We start from the raw sequence: 22,520 nt of genomic DNA, 5'->3' as shown, positions 1-22,520 counted from the left end.
ATCAAATTTATCAGAATAATATCTACATTTTGCTTTTTTCAACTCTTTCGTAACATAATTTCTGAATTGCTTATAAACATTTCTACGGTATTGAGTTGGGTTTCTCAAATACTTCTTTATACAAAGCAGATCTTTTCCGACATAACTTCTGCAAGTGAAAAGTCATCCAAACTTTCTTATTCTTCCTTTTACATTTACGTTCCTTTAATGGAAAACACTTATTATATATATCTGTTATCTCTTGCACATAATTATCATAAGATTCATTCACATCATTTGTGATCTCTACTGATATACACTGACTTTCAACACAAAATTTATGAAGAGTTTCATTGTTTATGCATCTTGTGCTAAAACAAATTTCAGAGTCATCCTTTGGAGGTAACAATTCAGCCATAATGACAAAGACCGGCAGGTGGTCACTGACGTCACAAACAAGTATTCCAGGTGTATAATAAGTATCTGTATTGAGGAATATATTGTCTAAAGTAGTTCTACTTTCGTTTGTAATACGAGTTGGGGAGCTTATGACTGGATAAAATGAAAAACATGACATACAATCAAAAAAGGCATCAACACTTGGGTTTTGAGTAATTTGAGATAAGTCAATATTGAAATCTCCCATAATACAGCAATCAAACTTATGAATATCAATTTCATCAAACACTTGCATTATTTCTTCAACAAAGCCATGAATGGAAGCATGTGGTGGACGATAAATTATTCCAATTAACCTGTTCTTGCCTTTACGTGGTATTTCTATGAATAAACATTCAAAATTATTGTACTCTCTAGTCAAATCTAGTCTCACAACATTGTCACAAATGTACACACTAGTAGTTATGTACATGTATGATGTACTGTATGCATGGTTGTTTTAATGTGTATGCACACAGGTTGACCAGATTAATGGAGAACATTCTATGTGGTATAGATATAGTACATACAGGCTGACCAGATCAGTGGATAATTTTCTATAGGTGGTATACAATGTAGCTATACAGTACATGCATGTAACAGGAAAAACATTATAGCTCACTCAATCTAGAATGATTTCACCCATTCCAGAATGTTCTGGGAAGTGCTTACATGTTTGGCTGAGTGAGGCACTGTCCCTGTAGCCAAATGTGATTGGTAGTTAATTTTGGCAATGATGTTATGCAGTGAGTCATCCAGGATTCCTGGAACTTAGATTTGCCAGTATGTTCAGGTGTGTGGCCCCAGGTTGGAGAGAGTTACAGAATGTGCTAGAAAGGGGTGAATGGATAGTATATAAGCCAGAGAAATTCTGCAGTAGGTAGAGTACCCAACACCTCTGCTCTGAGAGTTACGTCACTTCTGGCTCTGAAGCGACTTGTTATAGTCAGTCCTGTGTTACCTGCTGACCTGTTATGTTTATGGAGATAAGGCCTGGGAGACATTTTGCTTGCAGATAATTAATTTGCCTGCATTGGAGATAGACTCCATTTTTGTGTCAATGGACATTGCTACGGTAAAGCTGAGACGGGCTGGATTCCTAGCTGAACATTATTGAGCGAATCATCATTCAACGCATCGACTGGACGTGGTCGTTGGATTCTGCACATTTCGCTGTGAACATTATACCGTGGATCTATTGTGGACATATACCCTGGATTTATAACGCGGACTATTGTAACCTGTGCCTCTGGATTTACGTCGAAGGAATCATTCATCGGTGCATCGCGGATCATTCATTTGTGCATCAAGCATCGTATTTGGATACTACCAGGGAATTATAAGGACCTCATGATTTAACAGTTAGCTGCAATACGTGTAAGTGATTCCACTACTGACTTATATTTGTTTCTAATGATCATTATTGTACTGATGTGAAAACCGATTACGAGTCTGTGCCCAAAATATCACCGTTAATAAACCGCCTGAACATTAGTTGATTGTTTCTTTTATGCGATCATTCTCAGAGCGATTTTGGTCGTAACAAAATATCGAACAGATTTAAGGATATACACTCCTGTTCCACCTCCTCGTCCATGAATTCTATCATTATTTTCAAAAGCATAGTCTTGCAGTTGATACATTTGTAGAGGAGATGACTTTGTTAACCATGTTTCTGTCAATCCTATTATTTCAAATTTATATTTCAAAGTATTGATATATGACTCAAAACTCTCAATTTTTTTTGCAATACTACGGCAATTAAAATGAACAAAAGAGTGATGCTGATATAACTGATCAAATTTATGATTACATTCATTCATAGTATAATACTGTTTATATACATTTTCATCCAAATCTTTATTTTTCAATAATTCTAAAAGATCAGAATTGTGAGTGTTATACTGTTTGTAATCGCTTGTGACATACTCAAAGAATGAAGCACATATATCATAACACTCTTCATTTTCTGCGTATGATTAAATGGAAAAATATTACCAACACAACTAATGCAAATTAATCTTTCTTTACTTTTATTACTCGAAAATTCAGATAAGCTCAGATTCAACAATCCTTCATCAAAAAATGAATCCCAGTTATAACATAAAAAGGTTGTCATGGTGGAGGTTCCATATCCTTAACATGGAGTATTCTGATCCCACGCAAATACATTGTGTACCGTGGCGCACAAAGAAATGGTAGAATGTACTATATGTGCCAGAGTATAGAGAAGAAGTAGGGATAGGACAATGAGATATATCAACGGAGACATCAAGATTCATACCAGAAATTAAAATACCACAAAACAGTAAACATCTGTACAATACAGGTGAGGAGATAGCATTTAAAAGCAACATTGCAATCAAAATAGCAACTGGTTTTGCTCGTTGAAGAACATACATTTCAAGGGTAACATAATTATTGCATAAAATGAATGTGTAAGCACAAAGCCTACAACATTCAAACATTATATTTATACCAACACAGTTTCTTCTCTAATTATCTAAGGTATCATAATTGTGATAATATCTGACAAACATACATAGATTACAATTTACGCAAGTCTTCTTCACTGTTGATCTCTCTTGTGATGGACTTCCCCAGTTGCCGGCAGTAATGCGATGACACGTCCATTTGAGGTCCATGCTTGAGAGACTTTTGGGTGCCCACGCGTCTGCTTGAAGAGTCTTTGGTTTTTCAGGGTAAGGTCCTCCACGATGATGATTCCCGATCCCTTGAGCACTTTTCGTTTTCGGAGGATTTCACTGCGCTTCCCGTATGATGCGAGCTTGACGATTATGGGGCGAGGTGCGGTTATTCGAGGCTGGTTAGGGGGGGGGGGTCGTTGTATGTTAAGAAGTTGTAGATTGTCTTCCTGTCCTGTGAGACCTGTCGATATCGTTAACATCGAAGGTGATACCCAGTTTGGCTGACATTACATTGCAAATCACAGCGTCTGTGTCTTCATCTCTTTAGATAGGCCACCATGTTGAAATTCAAGATGGCCGCCATAGACGATATAATTATAATACTGTGGTAAGCGCCTTAGGTGAATATGCCAAAATTGTCCTAGTTAGACTGAATTCATTTCCAGTTCACGCAGAATGACAGCCATCTCTCAATTCAAAATAGCCGCCAGAAATTCAAGATGTAAGGATGAGGTTCTAATTACGTCAGCAAGAGATGCTGAGGGGCAAAAACTGCGTAAGGGGAGGGGGCATACCACTGTCCGATAGTGTGGGCAAGCGTGTAAGCGTTACATCCCGTATAGCAAAAACAAAAACAAAAACAAAAACAAAAAACCGCTAAAACGGTTCGTTTTTGCCTCTCGGGCAACACGCTATTTTGCGTTGTGGAACCTCGTTAATGATTATGTTTAATCCCAATCAATGAATATTTGTACAAAAGCAAGCATTGATGCAATTACGAAGGTGATCTTCAAAAACTTGATGCTGCCTCAAGAGAATGAAGACAAACAAGGAAAAGTCTCGCAATGGCAAGAAATGCGATAGCATTTCTTGCCATTGCGAGACTTTTCCTTGTCATGAATTGATAATTGAAGATGACCCACTAAAGGGCAATCAGGGAACAGCCTACTTATTCCTTCTTCATTTTGTGTTATTCCAGAAATATATCAAGCAAATCTTAAGTTTAGTGGGTCATCTTCAATTATCAATTCATGACTCTGAATGGGTCATATCTGACCCTATTCCTTGTCATTTCTGACCCGGAACAGTGTATGACCCAAACGGACCCAGTTCCGGGTCAGTTCTGACTCGGATGTTTTTAGAGTGTATGGTCACCCTACCAGGCACCCCATTCACAAGCTTGTTTGTTGGCCATAAACTGAAACACTTAAGGTTTGCTTGATATATTTCTGGAATAACACAGAATGAAGAAGGAATAAGTAGGCTTTTCCCTGATTGCCCTTTAGTGGGTCATCTTCAATTATCAATTCATGACTCTGAATGGGTCATATCTGACCCTATTCCTTGTCATTTCTGACCCGGAACAGTGTATGACCCCAACGGACCCAGTTCCGGGTCAGTTCTGACCCGGATGTTTTTAGAGTGTATGGTAACCCTACCAGGCACCCCATTCACAAGCTTGTTTGTTGGCCATAAATTGAAACACTTAAGGTTTGCTTGATATATTTCTGGAATAACACAGAATGAAGAAGGAATAAGTAGGCTTTTCCCTGATTGCCCTTTAGTGGGTCATCTTCAATTATCAAGACTTCCAAGATGCTTACTGCTGTACAGCCAATGATTCTAAAACTACAAAGGAGTAATGATAGCTCTGTTCTGTGGCGCTTGCATCCATCAGAATTCTTCCACAACTTAGAAGATCGTCACACGAGGGTAATGTAAGAAATTGTCACTGCCTTGAAGCTGATGAATATGGTGTTTGGCAGTCAGGTATCAGAAACATTCAAGGGGGATACTCTAGAAAGAGATGAAAAGGGCAGTTTTAATGTTCTGTTCTAAGAATTTGTATCTGAGAGAATTAGAATATATCAATCTCTGGATTATTGTGAGAAAGGCCAGACATATTCAGCTCGTGCAAAAAAAAAAAAAAAAAAAAAAAAAAACACCATGAAAGATTGGATCCAAAGCCATTAAGCTTAAGGGACGACCAATTCTTCATAACATTTCTAGTGGTTCTAGTACAGCCTGATAGACTTGTCATTATCCAGTCATTTCTGAACGATACAATTATTGAAAGGTATAGTTCTAAGCAATTCCACAATCACTCTTCATCTCATTGTTTCATGGCCTTCTCGTCATTCCTACCCATGCCTTAGAAACTCACAAAACTGAGCCAAATAATCAGCCTGAAAGTTGAAATACTGAGCAGTCAATTCCATCTGACACAGAGACCACATCATGGAAAGAAAATAAAAGAGTTCATCAAAGATGCCAAAGGAATTACTGTCACCCGTCACTCACAACAGATAGCCTCATACCATGATATGTATTAGAGCAACAGGAAAATCAGAGATATTGATGATTATTACGTAGACTCTAACATTTCAATCATCCTGATGGATCTTGGTGGTTTGCTTCACTTACTGCATTGCACGTTGTCTGCTCCATCACTGGAAAATAAATGATAAAGGTACAATTGACAATTTTGAGAGATTATGCTCAGCAGTTTGTTGCGAAAAAACAGGAACAACTAAAGGTCTGCTTTTTCATGCCTTTCATGTGCTGGCTGAAGTTAGAAAATTTGAGGATGTCTCCAAGAGCAGATGGACCAAGAAGTATCTAGACCTTGAATCATGCAGAATGTGCTATGACACAGTCTGTGCCGCCAGAAGTTTGGCGTGGATGACTTCAATCAGGACAATTTCCTGCATTACCCTCGTAGAGACTTAATACAATATATCCAGAGAACGAACCTCGTAAACTCTCACAACCTAATTTGTGCCTCTAATACTTATGAATATGATATATTAGATTGTAGATATTTCCAAAGGGTATGCATAAATGGTTCAATTATTATAAAATGCTTCGAGCTTCCTACACCAACGGTAGACACAAAATTCATTACCATGCTAAAGAGCAAGAAATGCAAAAGTCATTATTTCTGGAAGAATTTAGAACTAATTCTCCCCTGTGTACAGCTTTAGAGTGTTGTTTCTTTAAAAACATGTGCAGGGAATGAGTCTAGAAAACATTCAATTATCTAAGTTACTATCCCATGAATTATTAGAGTATATAGGGCTAATATCGTAAGTTCTTACAACCAAATTGTCTAAATGGGGCATTATTTAGTCCATCAGACACAGGTTTTTTGAAAGTCATTCGTTTTTAACATCAAAATCACATGACTTCCCATTCACAAATTTTACCCAAACGCTATGCTTTTAAAGGAATGTTTCACATGGCAGCCTTTTTGCATTTCAACACTACAGTGTACCTACAGGACAGGAAACACTTCCGCTCACGCAATATTCAATGAAGTGATTGACTTAAACATGATCGTTTCACCATGCTTGGGTCATTACAGATCTTACAGCACCAAATATGGTCAAAACACTTCGTGAATTTCAAGAATGGCGACCAATACAAATAATCTAATATTACAGAATGTATAGGCCCTATGTGTGTGGATGTGTTTTAAAGAATGTACACTGTACACCACCATAAACATTGATATGTCTAAAAGTTGCTTGTAACCAGAGATATTAGCTGAAAAGCAGCCATTTTGAATTTTAAGAAGGCAGCCTTGAAAGTGATCTGCAATTTTAGGGATGAAAAAAGTGCATCTGAATGTTCAACATCATGAGCCCGGTTTATGCCCGAAATGTGAACTGTCTGTATTGCGTACAACATGAGATATGGGTCAAAATATACATTCAGTTATGGCGACCATTTTGAATTTCAAGATGGCCACCTTTGATATCAAAATGAACCATCGTTTCAGAAAAAGTATTTCAGAATGTCTGACAACATATGCATGCTCTCTGCCCCAAATTAGAACCTTACACAATGCATAGGATGTGAGATATCGGTCCAATTACATTTGTTGTGGTAGCCATTTTGAAATGCAAGATGGCCGCTAAGGAAAATGATCCATCAGCGAATAAAAGAATGTACATACTAGCATGACTGACATCATATGCATGCTTTTTGCCCCAAATTTATAGTCTACATAATGCTTACAACCTGAGATATGGGCATAGGCGCCGGAAGTCGGGGGGGGGGGGGGCGCGCCCCCCCCCCCCCCCAATCCAAAAAGTGGGGACAAAACGCATTTTTGCCCCCCCCCCCCAAAAAAAAAATAAATAAATAAATAAATAAAAAAAATAAATAAATAAGAAATAGATAAATAAGAATAAATAAAATAAAATAAATAAATAAATAAATATATATATAAATATATATATATATATATATATATATATAAGTGAAATACAAATAGAGAAATTTATTAGCTAAGACTAGTAATTCTAACTCATAAATGTTTAGACATTCATTTTTCGTTGCGTATGAGCAGATTATCTCAACCGCATTCAACGGTAACCGTTGCAGTTTTTAGAGGCCTTTGGCTATGGAAAATCGTGTAAATATCAAAATGTTAGCTTTAAGCACTGGCGGATTTAGAGGCGGGCACAACTGGCCCATGCCAACCCTCCTTTTGAAGCAACCGCCCCCCCCCCCCCCTTCTTAATTTCCAAAGCGAAAAAATATAGCTACAAACGGAAGTTTTTGGACTGCAAAATGTCAAAATTTTCAAACTCGCTCGCTCCGCTCGCTCGCATTCAATCGCTATGCCATTCTCCTGATGTTGCTGCCAGTCATTGCCAGCAGTTGCCAGCAGTTGCCGGTAATTGCCAGCAATTGCCAGCAATTGCCAGCAGTAGGCCTATAGCTACAAACGGCAGTTTTTATACTCTAAAATGTCAAAATTTTCAAGCTCGCTCGCATTTAATCGTTATGCCATTGTAAAAGAGAATGTTACTGCCAGTAATTGCCAGCAGTTGCGCCTGGGCCGCCGCCCCCCCCCCCCCTTAATTTCCAAAGCGAAAAAAAAATATATAGCTACAAACGGCAGTTTGGGGACTGTAAAATATCCAAATTTTCAGGCTCGCTCGCTTTGCTCGCTCGCATTTAATCGTTATGCCATTCTCCTAACGTTGCTGCCAGTAATTGCCAGCAGTTGAGCCCAGTGCGCCTCCCCCTTGATTTCCAAAGCGAAAAACATAGCTACAAACGGCAGTTTTTGGGCTGTAGAATGTCAAAATTTTCAAGCTCGCTCGCTTCGCTCGCTCGCATTCAATCGTTATGCCATTCTCCTAATGTTGCTGCCAGTAATTGCCAGCAGTTGCGCCCGGTGCGCCCCCCTTAATTTCCAAAGCGAAAGATATAACTACAAACGGCAGTTTTGGGACTGTAAAATGTCAAAATTTTCAAGCTCGCTCGCTCCGCTCGCTCGCATTTTATTGTTATGCAATTCTCCTGATGTTGTTGACAGTGCTTGTCGTTTCACACCGTCATTCCATAATCCGTGTAAGGAAAACTTACAATGTTGCTCAATGACTGCGTTGTTGAATGTATCACATTCCGTGATGTATTGTAGTCCCATTAAGTTTGCAGACTGACAGCGCACGCACACACGCACAAGCATACACACCCTCAAAATTACTTTTCCACAAGGTGCACCCCCAATGTCTCGACCCACGGTACGCCATTGTACATACATATAATTATACATATATATATATGTGTGTGTGTGCGTGTGTGTGTGTATGTGTATATTGTGTAACATATGTATGGTCTAGATATCGTGCATGAGCCCCCTCCAATATTTGCCCCCCCCCCCCCCCCCCCCCCCCCCAATCCAAAACTGCTTCCGGCGCGCCTGGATATGGGTAAAAATATATTTAGCTATGGCGGCCATTTTGAATTTCAAGATGGCTGCGTAGAAATTGTAGCAAAGCTATCTACAATATTAGAAAATGGTGTATCAGAATGTCTGACATCACAAACATGTTTTTTTCATCAAATCTGAACCTTCTATGATGCTCACATTATGAGAATTGTTTCAAAATACAGTTTGCTATGGCGGCCATTTTGAAATTCAAAATGGCGACTGAAGACATGGTCAAAAAAAGTGGAACCAAAGTTTTTTGGATTCAGCACCCCCAAATTGACCAAGTTAGCTAAAAAAAGAATCAATTTTGGCACGAAAATCTCACGGGACCCAATATTTCGACATAGTAGACTGTACTAATACGTCAAGAACATTTCGAGGAGTGGAGTTTTATTTCTATAAGATTGCGCTGTATGTTATAGTCATGCATGTAAGCAGATAAGTATTATGTAATATTATTGTGAATTAAGTTGTAAATCATGTGAGTTCTATGATATAAAGCAGCCGTATCAACCTTCTTCGGATTGTTATTTGATATTTGAACAGTTAAACATCTAAAGGCGCGGGGGGGGGGGGGGGTGGTTAGAGTGTGAGATTGTGAATGCGCTCATAACGTTGCGCTTCTACACGTGACACTTAGCTCCTTATATCTTCACTTCACACTGTCTTGTCTGGAAGATAGTAACAAAGTCACTGCAAGATTAACTTCCATGTAAAATCTTCTGCTCGCCTGAATTCAACTTTTTCCGGGAGTCAAGGTGCCCTATCTCGAACGTGGATCTGACTAAATACACATGAAACAGTTTATGTTCGCTTTGAACATAAAAGGGGGCAATATTTCTTTAGAAAAGATCACCCACCCGGCACATGCACCAAAAAATCGCTGAATAAGGCTGCAGACAAGGTTATAACATGTGCGTGAGCTGTATAATTAGCAATCATAAGACAATTCGGGAAAAGAAATAAGGACCATACAGAACGTCAGACACCCACTCCTGCAAGACAATAATAATGATAAAAAATGAACTCTTCATGAACATTTACGTTGTTTACAAGGGAAACAACAATACAGCTGTAAGTTACGCAAGAACCAGAAGAAGAGTATCTTATAGGAAACACATGCATGGCACAAAGGTTAATGAGGCTCTGCAATTGTGTTTGCCCGATATACCATTGTGTATTAAATCATTCAAAAAGTTATGCCAGACAGAACGAGCGCAATTAAAAGCTGTCTCCAGTCGACAACACAAGGAACAACGTGGGATGATTTCAATTCTGCTGTAATACACCGCAGCTAGTATTCAATTTGCTAACCGCTATATGCATGATCATTTTTTCCCTTTCTTGTCTTTCGTCACTTTTTTCATTGGTTCTTTGCCACTCAAGAAGGGAAAACGTACACCCAAAGCCCCGTCGGCAGAACGTTTCACGAGGGGCCTGAAATACTCTGTGTCTTGCCCAGCGGCCAACCATGCTGGAAGGTCGAGATTGTATTGAGATTGTGAGTTGTGCTGTATATAGAAGTCTGCTGTTATATATTTTAAGGGTTTAGGAATGTTAATGCATTTATTCATTTATTAAAAAAAAAAAACTATCGTGTTATACCGGTCCCTCCCAAACTGATTTCATTTTATTTCATGCACTATTCGATGAAGATATTCATGTAAAAATAATCGAATATCGCCTTATGTATGGAGATAGACAATATTAAGATAAATAGATATGGATCATACTTGTGATCGACAGATAGACAGATAGAAAGATAGAAAAAGCACAAAGGTCAGAATGCAATACGACTCTTTTTAGAGAAGAAAAATGTTTCATACATTGTAAGTATTGTGTTCTCAAAAAATTGCTAATATTGGTGACAACAACATATTTCTTTTTAAATCAGACAATGTAATGGTGTCTCCCTTTTCACCTGTGTTTAAAACTAAACGCGACTTCCTTTTGCTGAAACAGGAATAAAACTCTCTTTGTATCTCTCTATGTATCATTCCAATGCCATGTGATTTTTACAAGGTGGTGGGCGGGTAAAGGGATTGTATCGTTACTGAATTCTCGACCCAAAATATTATTTCACAATGGATATGATCATTGATGATTGTGAAGAAACCTATATACAGTAGTGTTGTGACGTGATGGCATCCACAATGTTTGGTATTTCGCATTTGTGTTTCCGAGCATTATTCTTGTTTTGTGAATTTGACATTTCGTAACTATCTTATGATGTGTCCGTTGTAAATGAATCCTTAAGGGATGGTATAGTTTTGGGTGAGACCTGGCTTTAGGTTTCTAGCTTTTTTGGTGAGAATGACAAACCTTACGAAATATGATAGAGTATGTAATTCCAAGAGGAATTCAACGTTTTTTAATGATTTTTTTTTGTTGTTGAAATAGCTGAGATTTCCAAAACAAGAAATACTAATAAAAAGTGGACCTACTTTATAGGATCTCTTTATTTTACTTGTTTTTGGATATCTCAGCCGTTTCAAAACAACTTTCCATCAAATAAACTTTGAGGTCCTCCTAGAATGGTATGCTCTGTAACATTTCATAAGTGGTTTTTCAGTATCTTGCAAACAGTTATCAAATGCTCAATTTTCATCCCCACTAATACTATACCATCCCTTTTACTATTCTCCTTAAAGATTCCCTGCAATCCAGATGTTTAAATGCTTCTTGGTCTATGCACAACCAAATCACTATATATGTCATAAAAATATGCTTCACATATCTTTAAACATTTTTCTTACTTTTTAAAGCACCGTGCTAAGTTCTGCCTCATAAAAAAAATCCTTCAGATCATCTTTATTCATATTGGAGCTGTGATATCCTCCGGTGACACTCGAGCGGAACAACACACACAGTTACATACATATGCCCCATAAGGAATGCCATTCATTGCTAATAGTATTACCTTATAATCGTTGGTAATAACAATGTATGTTAAAGGGACTGTACAGAGCGTATATAAAAAAAAAGGTAATCCAACTTTGGAGGGCTGCCATTTCTTAAATGTCAGTTATGAAGAGCACAATGTTAGTTGTCGGGAAAGAAGAACTCTTCCTCTTTCCATTAATACCTAATTATGTTGACTATTGTCATGCATGACTGAGCACATGGACTTTAAAGACAACAATGACAAATTGCACTTTTTCCAAGTTGGCGTGTTAATGTGAAGGAACAATGCATGTCTGACTGCATGGATGAGATCTGTCAATGAAAGTGGTCAAATCATCAGGCCAGTCTGCACGACTGCAGATTCGTGTTTTAGGGTTTCTTCTAACATTTTATGGTTCATAATCATCAACATGGTCACATTGTCGATATTTTTTCCTTCCCATTATGGCGAAACCATTACCCATTTTACTCTCTTCATATTCAAGACATGGTTTGCCACTGGGTTGAATTTGAACAGAGAAAAATGGATTGTGTGGGTTGGCCTCTGTGGGAGCGACCAAGTTATCGGACAAAAGGTTTAAGCCCTCAAAATCATGAGAATTGTGCAAAATTTGACTAAAGTATGAAACTTTTACCAGTGTTAGTACATACCATAAGATTCATTTTAAGACCGGGAGGTAAGTCTGATTTGACCTCTGATGACCTCCAGAGGTCAAGGAATTTTGAATATCAGAATATTGATGTTTGGAGGCATTTGTGAATGATAGGCTTAGATCTTGGTTACGCTGCACTAAATATGCAATTGTACTACAAATCTTCTGATTCCACAGGACATTGACAGGTTTCTACCTTTGTCCTCTGATGACCTTTAGAGGTCAATGACCTCAAAATACCATAATATTGATCTGTGATGTTGTTAGTTAATGATAAACATGGTTAAGATGTGCAAAACAAGCATATCTGTTTTGCAATGAAACTGTCTTCATATTCCAAAGAGCTAGCAAAGACAGGTTTCTAACTCTGACCTCTGGTGACCTTTTAGAGGTCAATGACCTCAAAATATCATAATATTGATCTGTAGTGTCATTAGTTAATGATAAACATTGTTAAGATGTACAAAACAAGCATACCTGTTTTACAAAAAATTGTCTTCATATTCCAAAGAGCACCGATAGGGATATACCTTTGACCTCTGGTGACCTTTAGAGGATGTAAAAAACAAACACAATTGTAGCCCAGATGGCTCCTAGCACATGTTTATGATAAAGAATAAAATAGAATAGAATAGAATAGAATAGGATAGAGAGTAAAAGAAAACAGGACACGGCAATCGTTTTCCCAGACACCCTGTGAGGTCAATTATGCTCAGTCTTTTCCCCTTCTTGGAGTTTATGAAACCGTTTATCTTCCTTCCAGCCATTTCCTTTCTCTTTTTGTGTGTGTGTTCAAAACCACCTATTCCAGGAAAAGTCTATGGTCGTAGGAATTTATGAGTTTGATGTTGGCTACTTTCCCCGCTAGTGGTCAGCACTCTCCATCCCCAAAGCCCCGCGCCAAATTACGGGGAATGACGTGATGACGTGTTTTTGCCTTCTGATCCCCAAACATAAATGACCCTCTGAGCTGGAAGGTGCCCTCCTGCCAGAATTTATCCCTCTATTTTAGCATTTATTGTTTAGTGGAGTGGGTCAAATAGGAACTCCAAAGACAAATTCAGGGATAATGACCCAAAACAAAGATGACGTTGGTTGCCATATAGACACTAATATCCATTTGGTTTATCATTTTGATATCCAAGAAACAAAGTCTTTACCAGTGGTTACAGAGAACATGTTAGTGAATGAAGAGACTAAAAGACAGTGGGCGAGTTAATCAGAAATTGAGATGAATCATTGAAAATTGAGTTTTCACAGAAACGAATAGGAGGAGCAAATTGAACATTTGACCAGTAAGGACTTAATTTCTAGCGAACACCAACCCCAATATAAGATTGAGCCAATGAAATGCTTTAGGGAAAGGCAGTTTGTAAGTAAATTAGTTATAAAAAAAAAATGTCTCAGCCGAAAAATCAGTTAGAGTGGCAAGCACAGTGGGAGCGGCTTCACACTATGTAGTGAAGCAAAGGCTGCAGAGTATTTTGGAATTTTGAGGAACTTTGAGAATAGTTGGAGACCACGGAGATAAAGTCAGGAATTCCCCTTCTTGGTACATCATGCAGCAGGACATTAGGAAAAACTATGAGTCACGATAAGACAAAACTTTGGTTTACGCCAATTTGGAGTGCAATTACAAACTGGTGTCATCGGAGATGTTGAAGCGCACTGTCAGACTGATACAAAGTGGAGAGTGATGGTGACGAAGAGAATACTGACAGCGTGACGGCAGACCGCTCAACGGACGGCCCAGTCACACTGACGAGATCAACCATGACATGCAGACGAGGACCTCATTAGTCGACCGAGAGTAATCATTTAAGAGGAATGACTTTAATTTACGTTTAAAGATATTTCAAGAGATGTAGTAGTCTGATATGTTAAGGGGAAAATCATTCTACACTGTACTGCTTGCAGTCTTGTGAACATACTTGTATCTTTAGCGAAAACTGTTCGAGTACGTGGACAGTGATAAGTAGGCCCCTATAAATCACTCTGTCGAGTAAATTATATATGAACCAAATTGCTTCTTTTGAACATTTATTGTATTGAAAAGTTCTTGGTAATTCTTTTCCAGGCAAAATTTGTACATGAAAATTCCGATGTTAAAAGCATGTGATGGGAAATGTAAACAGTATGTGCGAATGCTTCTACTCTCTAAAAAAAAAAATCGAGTGAAAATATTCACTCTTAAATGAGTGAATACAAAAAAGAGTGAAATTAGAGTGAAATTGGAGTGAATTTTGAGTGAAAATGTTCATTTTCACTCATTTTAGAGTGACGTCAGGGATCACTCCAAAATCTTCGAGTGATCCCTGAGGTCACTCCAAAATGAGTGAAAATGAACATTTTCACTCAAAATTCACTCCAATTTCACTCTAATTTCACTTTTTTTTGTTTTCACTCCTTTAAGAGTGAATATTTTCACTCGATTTTTTTAGAGAGTATGTTTCCTGCTAAACTTGTTTGTTAGTGGGGAAAAGAAAAGAAAAGAGAAGAGAAGTCTCGCTCTACCACGTCTATACATACCACAATGCCTACGGATAACTTTGTTTCACATTGTTAGTTGGGGGAAAGAAAAGAAAAGAAAAGAGAAATCTCGCTTCATGAGAGATGTTCAGATCCCGCTCGACACCACAACGCCTTCTGATGTCTGGGCTGAAGGTGGGTTTGAATGTCCGAAAGGGCCGATAGAGCACCAACAGTAAGTGCAGATTAATTGGCACGCTATCTTTTGAAGAGAAACAATACTTTGTTTCACACAATATGATAGCAGAAAGACAACTGATAATCATCCGCTCATGTGAAATCAAGCAGAAGTTTTTCAAAACAGTTCAAGAGGCATCTTGGTGAGTTGTACAGTCTGTTAAACATGCCAATATACTGTGAAAAACAAATTGAAGGCCACCTGCAATAGGCCACCTGCAATACAGCCTCGCATTTTTCGACATCACAAAAACTTTGATCAACATGTTCCATACTCTTGATGGGGAGGGAAAATAAGAAACAACAACATTGCAAGATTGATGCATTTCTGCCAAGACAACAGACAGGAACTGATTCCACGTAAAATACAGAAACATGTATTTTGATTTTTCCATGCATTTTTCCCATATCATTACACACAATCATTACACACGTACAATGTATACTTGATATGGTGTTCAGCTCACTGTGTGCAGACTGAGTACGACCCGATAATTCAGAACCTCTGCCTGAGAAAGGATTGTAGCCTATCCCGTGAGTCAAAAAGAAGCTTTCTTATCATCTCGTGCATCCTGTACTCTATGTGCAATGCTCTCATCATAGATACAAGCTTGCCTTCACCCTAACTGTTTAGATATTGCCAGTGGAAGACTCTGATGATCGCATACAGTGGCTGTGCACCTATAAGAACGCTGCTGGTCTGACCTCAGGATGTCTATCCAGTTTAGTCGTGGAGGAGATCTGTCTGCCGATCCGTGCAATGTACGTAGGCTCAATCGCGTGCTTCACTAAAGACGCAGATGCTGCCCTGTCTTGACAGAGATCGAGGGTATAGATCTAGACCAATTTCAGCAGGTTACACTGAATCATCACTTGCTGGCAGAGAGTCTTAACCGGATCATGCAGGTGATATTACCCGCTGCCAGCGTACCCTGATTCACACATTGGATGCAAACCGGATGGCAGCCATATTGGAAACAACCAATAATTTGGGCATGGGGGCACAAGTCTTGGCCAGGCCCAAGTGTTAAGAAGTATCGAGCATAAAGAAGGCAATTAGAGTAAATAGTAGTTCCACTCCTATTTGGAATTGAGGTACCTAAACAAGTCATTGAAAAAATGCCCCAAATTGCCTGACGTAATCACCCAAACTTAATTGGATGACAATAACAAGTTGCAAGACACAGGGTTGCTTCATGTGGAATGCATGTTATGCCTCACAGTATGTCGCTTTCCAGATGGTCCATGACGTCACTGCATGCTCCAGGACCATGAGTTATTCATCGGAACCATACAGCCCACGAGCTTGACACTGACCAACACAGGCCCGCCAGCTCGAAATTAGGTAGCATTTTCCATGAGCCTGACACTTAGGCAAACCAGGCCCATAAGAGCCCGACACATGGGGGTAGGGGGAGGTCCACAAGACCTACACTGAATAGATTAAGCTTTCTGATGTAATACACATATTAATCTCGTGGGCCTTGTTTTCCTCGAGTGTCGAGCTCGAGGACCGCACAGCTTGTGGGCCTATTATATTTGATGTCGAGCTCATTGACCTTGTTCATCCAGTGTTTAGGTCACAGGATGTATGACTCGTGGGCCGCGTAACTCATGGGCTGTACGACCAGTGGCGTATCTGGGGGGGGGGGGGGGGGGGGGCAAGGGGGCACGTGCCCCGAGCGCCACTCCTTGGGGGCGCAAGAAAAACGAAAAAAACAAACGAATAAAAGACGAAGAAAAAGATTAAAAAAACGAAGAAGAAGGAAAAAAAAAAAAAAACCTCGCCCGGAAAGGAGGGTGGGGCAGAAAAACAAATCAAACAAGAGAAAAACAAAACATGATGATGACACGGACAAAATGACAATGTTTATTGTGTTCACACAAGAATTCCATGTTCTGTCAGCTGAAATACAAAAATTTTCGGCTCGCTCGATGCGTTCGCTCGCCAAAATATAAATAAAGAAGGTAAGAACAAAACGTGATGATGACGCGGACAAAATGACAATGTCTATTGTGTTCACACATGTCATTTCATATTTAGCAGGCGAAATGTTTCACGGAGCAGCGGCTGCAATTTCTTTCGTTCTGAAGTGATCGCCAATTGGATCAAAAGAAGGAGCCAACGGTTTCGAACATATGGGGAGGGGGGCGCAAAAAAAAATCAAGTAAGATAAGAACGTAATGATGACGCGGAAATATACAAAACTAGCTAGTACAATTTAGAGTATTTTTTTCAAGTCTACAGTTTGTTGGTATAAATCGTTATCTATAAGGCCATCACTATATCTTGATTAGGATTGTAAGATTAAATAAGCAAAAAATGACAAGAATTCAATGTTTTGTAAGCTGAAATAAAAAATTTTCTGCTCGCTCGCCAAAATTTATCCAAAAAAAGAGAAGAAGATAAGAACAAAAACGTGACGATGACACGCACAAAATGACAATGACTATTGTGTTCACATGTCATTTTATATTAAGGGAAAAATGTTACACGGAGCAGCGGTTGCAATTTCATTCGTTCTGAAGCGATCGCCGATTGGATCAAGAGAGGACGCCAAAAGTTTGAAACATATGGGGAAATGGGGGGGCAAAAAAACAAATCAAAAAAGATAAGAACAAAACGTAATGATGACGCGGAAATATACAAATTTCGGCTCACTCGCTCGTACTGATTTGGAGTACTAGTATTATAAGTCCTGAGTTTGTTGGTATAAATCGTTATCTATAAGGTCGTCACTATATCTTGATTAGAATTGTAAGATTTAATAAGCAAAAAATGACAATAATTCTATGTTTTGTAAGCTGAAATACAAAAATTTTCGGCTCGCTCGCTGCGCTCGCTCACCAAAATTTATCCAAAAAAGAAAAGAAAAAAGAGATAAGAACAAAAAGGCCGTCACTATATCATGATTGGAATTGTAAGATTTGATTAGCAAAAAATGACAAGAATTCCATGTTTTGTAAGCTGAAATAGGCCTACCAAAATTTTCGGCTCGCTCGCTGCATGTGGACTTTGTTTAAAGTCCCTACCAGGATGGGGTTGGGGTTGAACACTTTTTCAGAAATTAGGGGCGCAATTTTCGCGCTTGCCCCGGGCGCCGTTTTCCCTAGATACGCCACTGTGTACGACTCTGGTTGTTTGACTCGTGACGTACATCTGATGAGGTGGGCCTGTTGTTTCCTGGTTAGCATCTGTCACCGTTTCATCAAGTTCAAGGGACTTTGTCATATGCCTGTTCACAAACTATTAAGCATCAACCCAAAATATGGTACTCCTCACCCCACCTTCCATGTTTAAGCGTACAAATTTTGTCCAGTGCAAATTGGATAATGTTGTACATAATTCATGCAAGCTAGTCTGCATAACTAACCCAAATATAAATATCATATTTGAGGTCACTGCCATCACTGAAGACACGTACGCTTCATTTCTGAAGTAATTGACCGCTAACATTCCTGAGACCTGTTACTATGAACCAATGCTATGTGGATTGTGCATGCATACTTTGATTATAACGTCAAGGCGTGATTTGTACATGATTAAACATTTAGGAGTAAACCAATGAAGCAAAACATCAATATTTGCAATCCTACACAAATTTTGATATTCTAAAAGTCTGACCTCACATTGTCCTTGGAGGTCAAAGTTGGATATCCATAGGGTACCGTAATGACCAATGTTCTGTGGGATGAGAAGACACTTCTTGTAGCATAAATGCTAATAGCATAATGCATAATTGCACACCAGGTATACAGTTAACCATTCAATATACATCAAATATCAATATTTTGATATTTTGAGGTCATTGACCTGTCACAGTCCTCAGCGGTCAAAGGCAGAGACGTGTAAATAATTTCCCTTGATCTGAGGAATAGGAAAACTATTCAGTTGTAACACAAATGGATGTTTAGGACATCGTTATCGTGTTTATCATCAACCAATTGCACCAAATATCAAAATTCTGATAATTTGAGGTCATTGACCTCTGGAGGTCATTAGAGGTCAAAGCTAAAAACCTGTCAAGGATCTGCGGAACATTGAGACAATTCCACTGTTTAAAAAAAAATGGTTTTAGTACATCATTGCCGTGTTTATCATTAATCAATGACAAAATATCAATGTTCTGATATTTTGAGGTCATTGACCTCTGCAGGTCATCAGAGGTCAAAGGTAAACCTGTCAGGGTTCTATGGAACATGAAGACAATTCCACTGTAAGAAAAATGAGTCTTTAGTACATCATTACCATATCTAACATTAATCAATGACGCAAAATATCAATTTTTATCAAATTTTGAGGTCATTGACCTTTGGAGGTCATCAGAGGTCAATTCAGACTTACCTCCCGATCTTAAAATGAATCTTATAACATGTACTAACGCTGGTGAAGTTTCATGTTTTAGTCAAATTTTGCACAATTTTTTGGCTTATCTGCTCTACTACTATCTTACCTATCGACTGAACCCTGACTTATCACTACACTTCTTTCTATTAAAAAGAAATAATTGGGACTTGATGTAATCATTATAAATGAAGAGTACTCGAAATGATAAAGTACATTATTATTTTTCGATTGTTCATTGTCCGATAACCTTTTCTTTCCATTTTCTAGAGAGCTACCATGGCGCTCTGTCAAATATTGACTGGGCGCATAGATTGTGACTGTGATGACGGTCAAGGACGTCATGATATATCATATGGTACTATCATCGTGTCAATAGCATGTACTAGTGATCATCTCAACACACCATATTCCCTTTTTGCCATCAAAAAGTCATCCTTTACTTACATGAATTACCTCTCGCCCTAATTCTTTTTCGTAAATTCTCAAATGTTATGTAGGTTTTCGTTTTTGGGAAATTGAATTCTACTACAAAGTATAAACTACAAAGTAACACATCATATTTCCTTTTTGCCATCAAACAGTTATCATTACTTACATAAATTAACCTCACGCCCTAATCTTTTTTCCTATAAAGTCTCAAAGGCTATGGTAAGATTTGTTTTTGGGAAATCGAATTCAACTACAAAGTATAAACTACAGGGTATAAGGGTATTAGATTCGTGATCGCGGGACGGGACAAAGAGTGTATCTGTCGAGGAATGAATTGCAAACCCATCTTATATCACTCCTATGAGCAAGAGGAGCTTGAATTGTCATTGTTATATAAGCTGGATAGTTAATCATTTATCATTGATATTGAAAAATATTAGTGGATGTCTGTGATGTCATAATCACCACATTTGACCTGCCTGATAATGAGTTAGGGGGATGGGGTGGGGTGATAAGGTGTTAGAGATATCCCTCGAATGATATGAGAGGGTGATTACCCTGGCAGATCATTTTGAACCTTTATGACTACTATAACAGAAGACATAATTTTCGCCCTTACAGTCAGTAAACGTTGTCTCAATGGTCTGATTGCTGGCATTTACTGTGTCATATTGGACAGCTCATTGAATATGGATGGGAACAAGAAATCATTGCAAGCCCTCCCCAAACTACAATATGTAAAAATAAACATAAAGAAGATTCTTGAGTATAAACTATTTTACAAATTACCCCGGCCCCTTTCGCAGGCGTTAAAGACTATCGTATTTTTTTTTTATTTTTGTTCCTTTTTTGTATAATACCACTATTATCATAATACACCAGGATTTCTTTTTTCTTAATCAAAGTTAAGGTTTGTTTGCTATTTAAAAAAATAAACGAGTAAGGATTATTCATAAGTTATGAGTAATGAAATTATATTTACTTCAAATTTGGATTTATTTATTGTATCGATTTCTCTCTACATTATAAATCAATTAAAATTCATTATGCAACTACTGGGTACATTAAGAGAGCAAAGATAGAATGAAAATTTAACTCCAATACAACTTAACTTGACCAATTCAATTATAATTTTTGACTCGACAGCTTGTCAATAAATATGGCTTCAAGAACCTTACGGGCGTAGACCCGTCAAGGCCTAGCCTTGATATTGCTCGGTCCAAGGGCGTCTACAAGGAACTCATCGAGTCTTTCGTTGGTCCGCAGCCCCTTCCTCCTGAGGACAGTGAGTATCGAAACATTTCTTGGTTTCATTATTTTTATACACATCAAAAATATATCGATATTTTATAGTAAGTACAGCTTGATAGTGTATAACCCTTGTGTCACTGTGTCTGTGCAATATAGCATATAATTAATATGCTTTATTCACATACACAGTTACACAAGGATTGAAGTTTACACCGATGGACATCGCTGTACATCAATGCCTATGCATTTTTAATAAGCTTTCACGCCTCCTTCTTCAGGTTGGCTATTACAGCATGGGGCAGCACCGCAGGGCTTGCGTGCATGCATATTGAAAATAGTAAATAAATAAATATAAATAAATAAATATATATACATGTATATATAAAGTATCCAAATGAAGACCCCATCTTCCAATGAATCCAATAAGACCTCTTTTTTTTTTTACATTGTCACACCCACTAGACTTTTTTCTTTGTTTTGTTTGTGTTTATATACTCTTCCCTTTTCTAAATCGTTAAGGCTTTAGTTTTTATGTATACATGTAACAGATGTGTAGTTAAGTTGATTTCTTTTGTTTGTTTATGTCACTGATCGGTAATTGTGTGAATCATGTTACTACAAATGTATTTGTTGTTTTATTTTGTGTATATACAGGGCGCCATTGTAAAGCAGTTAGCAAACTGAATGTGCCTACCCTGTATTGTTTTTAAAAGAAAACATGAATAAATAATAAAATATATATATATGTGTGTGTGTATGTGTGTGTGTGTTTGTGTGTGTGTTATATAAAAGTAAGGTGTGTATTCATAACGAAATTTGTGATTGGTTGAATTAGTATCATGTAACATTCACAGGTTTAGTTATATGTCACTTTCCATTCTTGATGTCAGAGTTGCTCTGTGATATCACAATGATTGTTAAAAAATGTTACATAACACAGAGTGACGGGTACAAAGGTGCGCCCAATTTCAGAATTGCTTTGTGACATCATTTTGCAAATAGTACTTTATGGAGTGTCAACTTTCTGGTATAGCTGAAAATAACTATTATCACGTGAAGCTCTTTTAATCTATCAAGTTTCTAGAGGATAGGATACATTTTTGATCCAAAATATAATAAGTTATATGAAACAGAGTTGTAAATATACTATGTTTGTAACTCTACTATATTTACTATTAGAAAATGGTACGTGCTCTGTTAGGCACTATAATTCTAGCTAGTATCACTCCAAATGCACGGGACACCATCGTGCAATTCCATTTCAACTCGACCTTCGGCCTCTGTGTCACGTGTAAAGATTTCGAGATAAAAGACCGAACCCTTATGCAATCCAGTTCAATCAGTAAAATGTTCTTCGGTCTCGGGCAACTCGGTTCGCTTAACAATAATGTCCCTTTGCATTTGAATCAGATTATGTTTACTTACAATATGTA

The 22,520-nt window shown here is 38.1% G+C and overlaps 1 protein-coding gene across 1 annotated transcript in view; it reads left to right on the top strand.

Annotated features, from left to right (window-relative positions):
- The window catches only part of LOC139719001 (methyltransferase-like protein 27), a 32,994-nt gene that overhangs the window by 8,558 nt on the left and 1,916 nt on the right, over window positions 1–22,520 (top strand). Inside the window, exon 3 of the mRNA XM_071630441.1 lies at window positions 20,983–21,121. Coding sequence (XP_071486542.1) covers window positions 20,983–21,121 — 139 coding nt within the window. The remainder of the gene's footprint in view (window positions 1–20,982; window positions 21,122–22,520) is intronic.

This window comes from Diadema antillarum, unplaced genomic scaffold (genome assembly GCF_040938485.1).
Source record: "Diadema antillarum isolate AM-2024a unplaced genomic scaffold, OU_Dant_1.0 scf00000103, whole genome shotgun sequence".
NCBI lineage: Eukaryota > Metazoa > Echinodermata > Echinoidea > Diadematoida > Diadematidae > Diadema > Diadema antillarum.
Note: the sequence above shows the minus strand (reverse complement) of the source record. Positions and strands in the feature narration are given on the sequence as shown.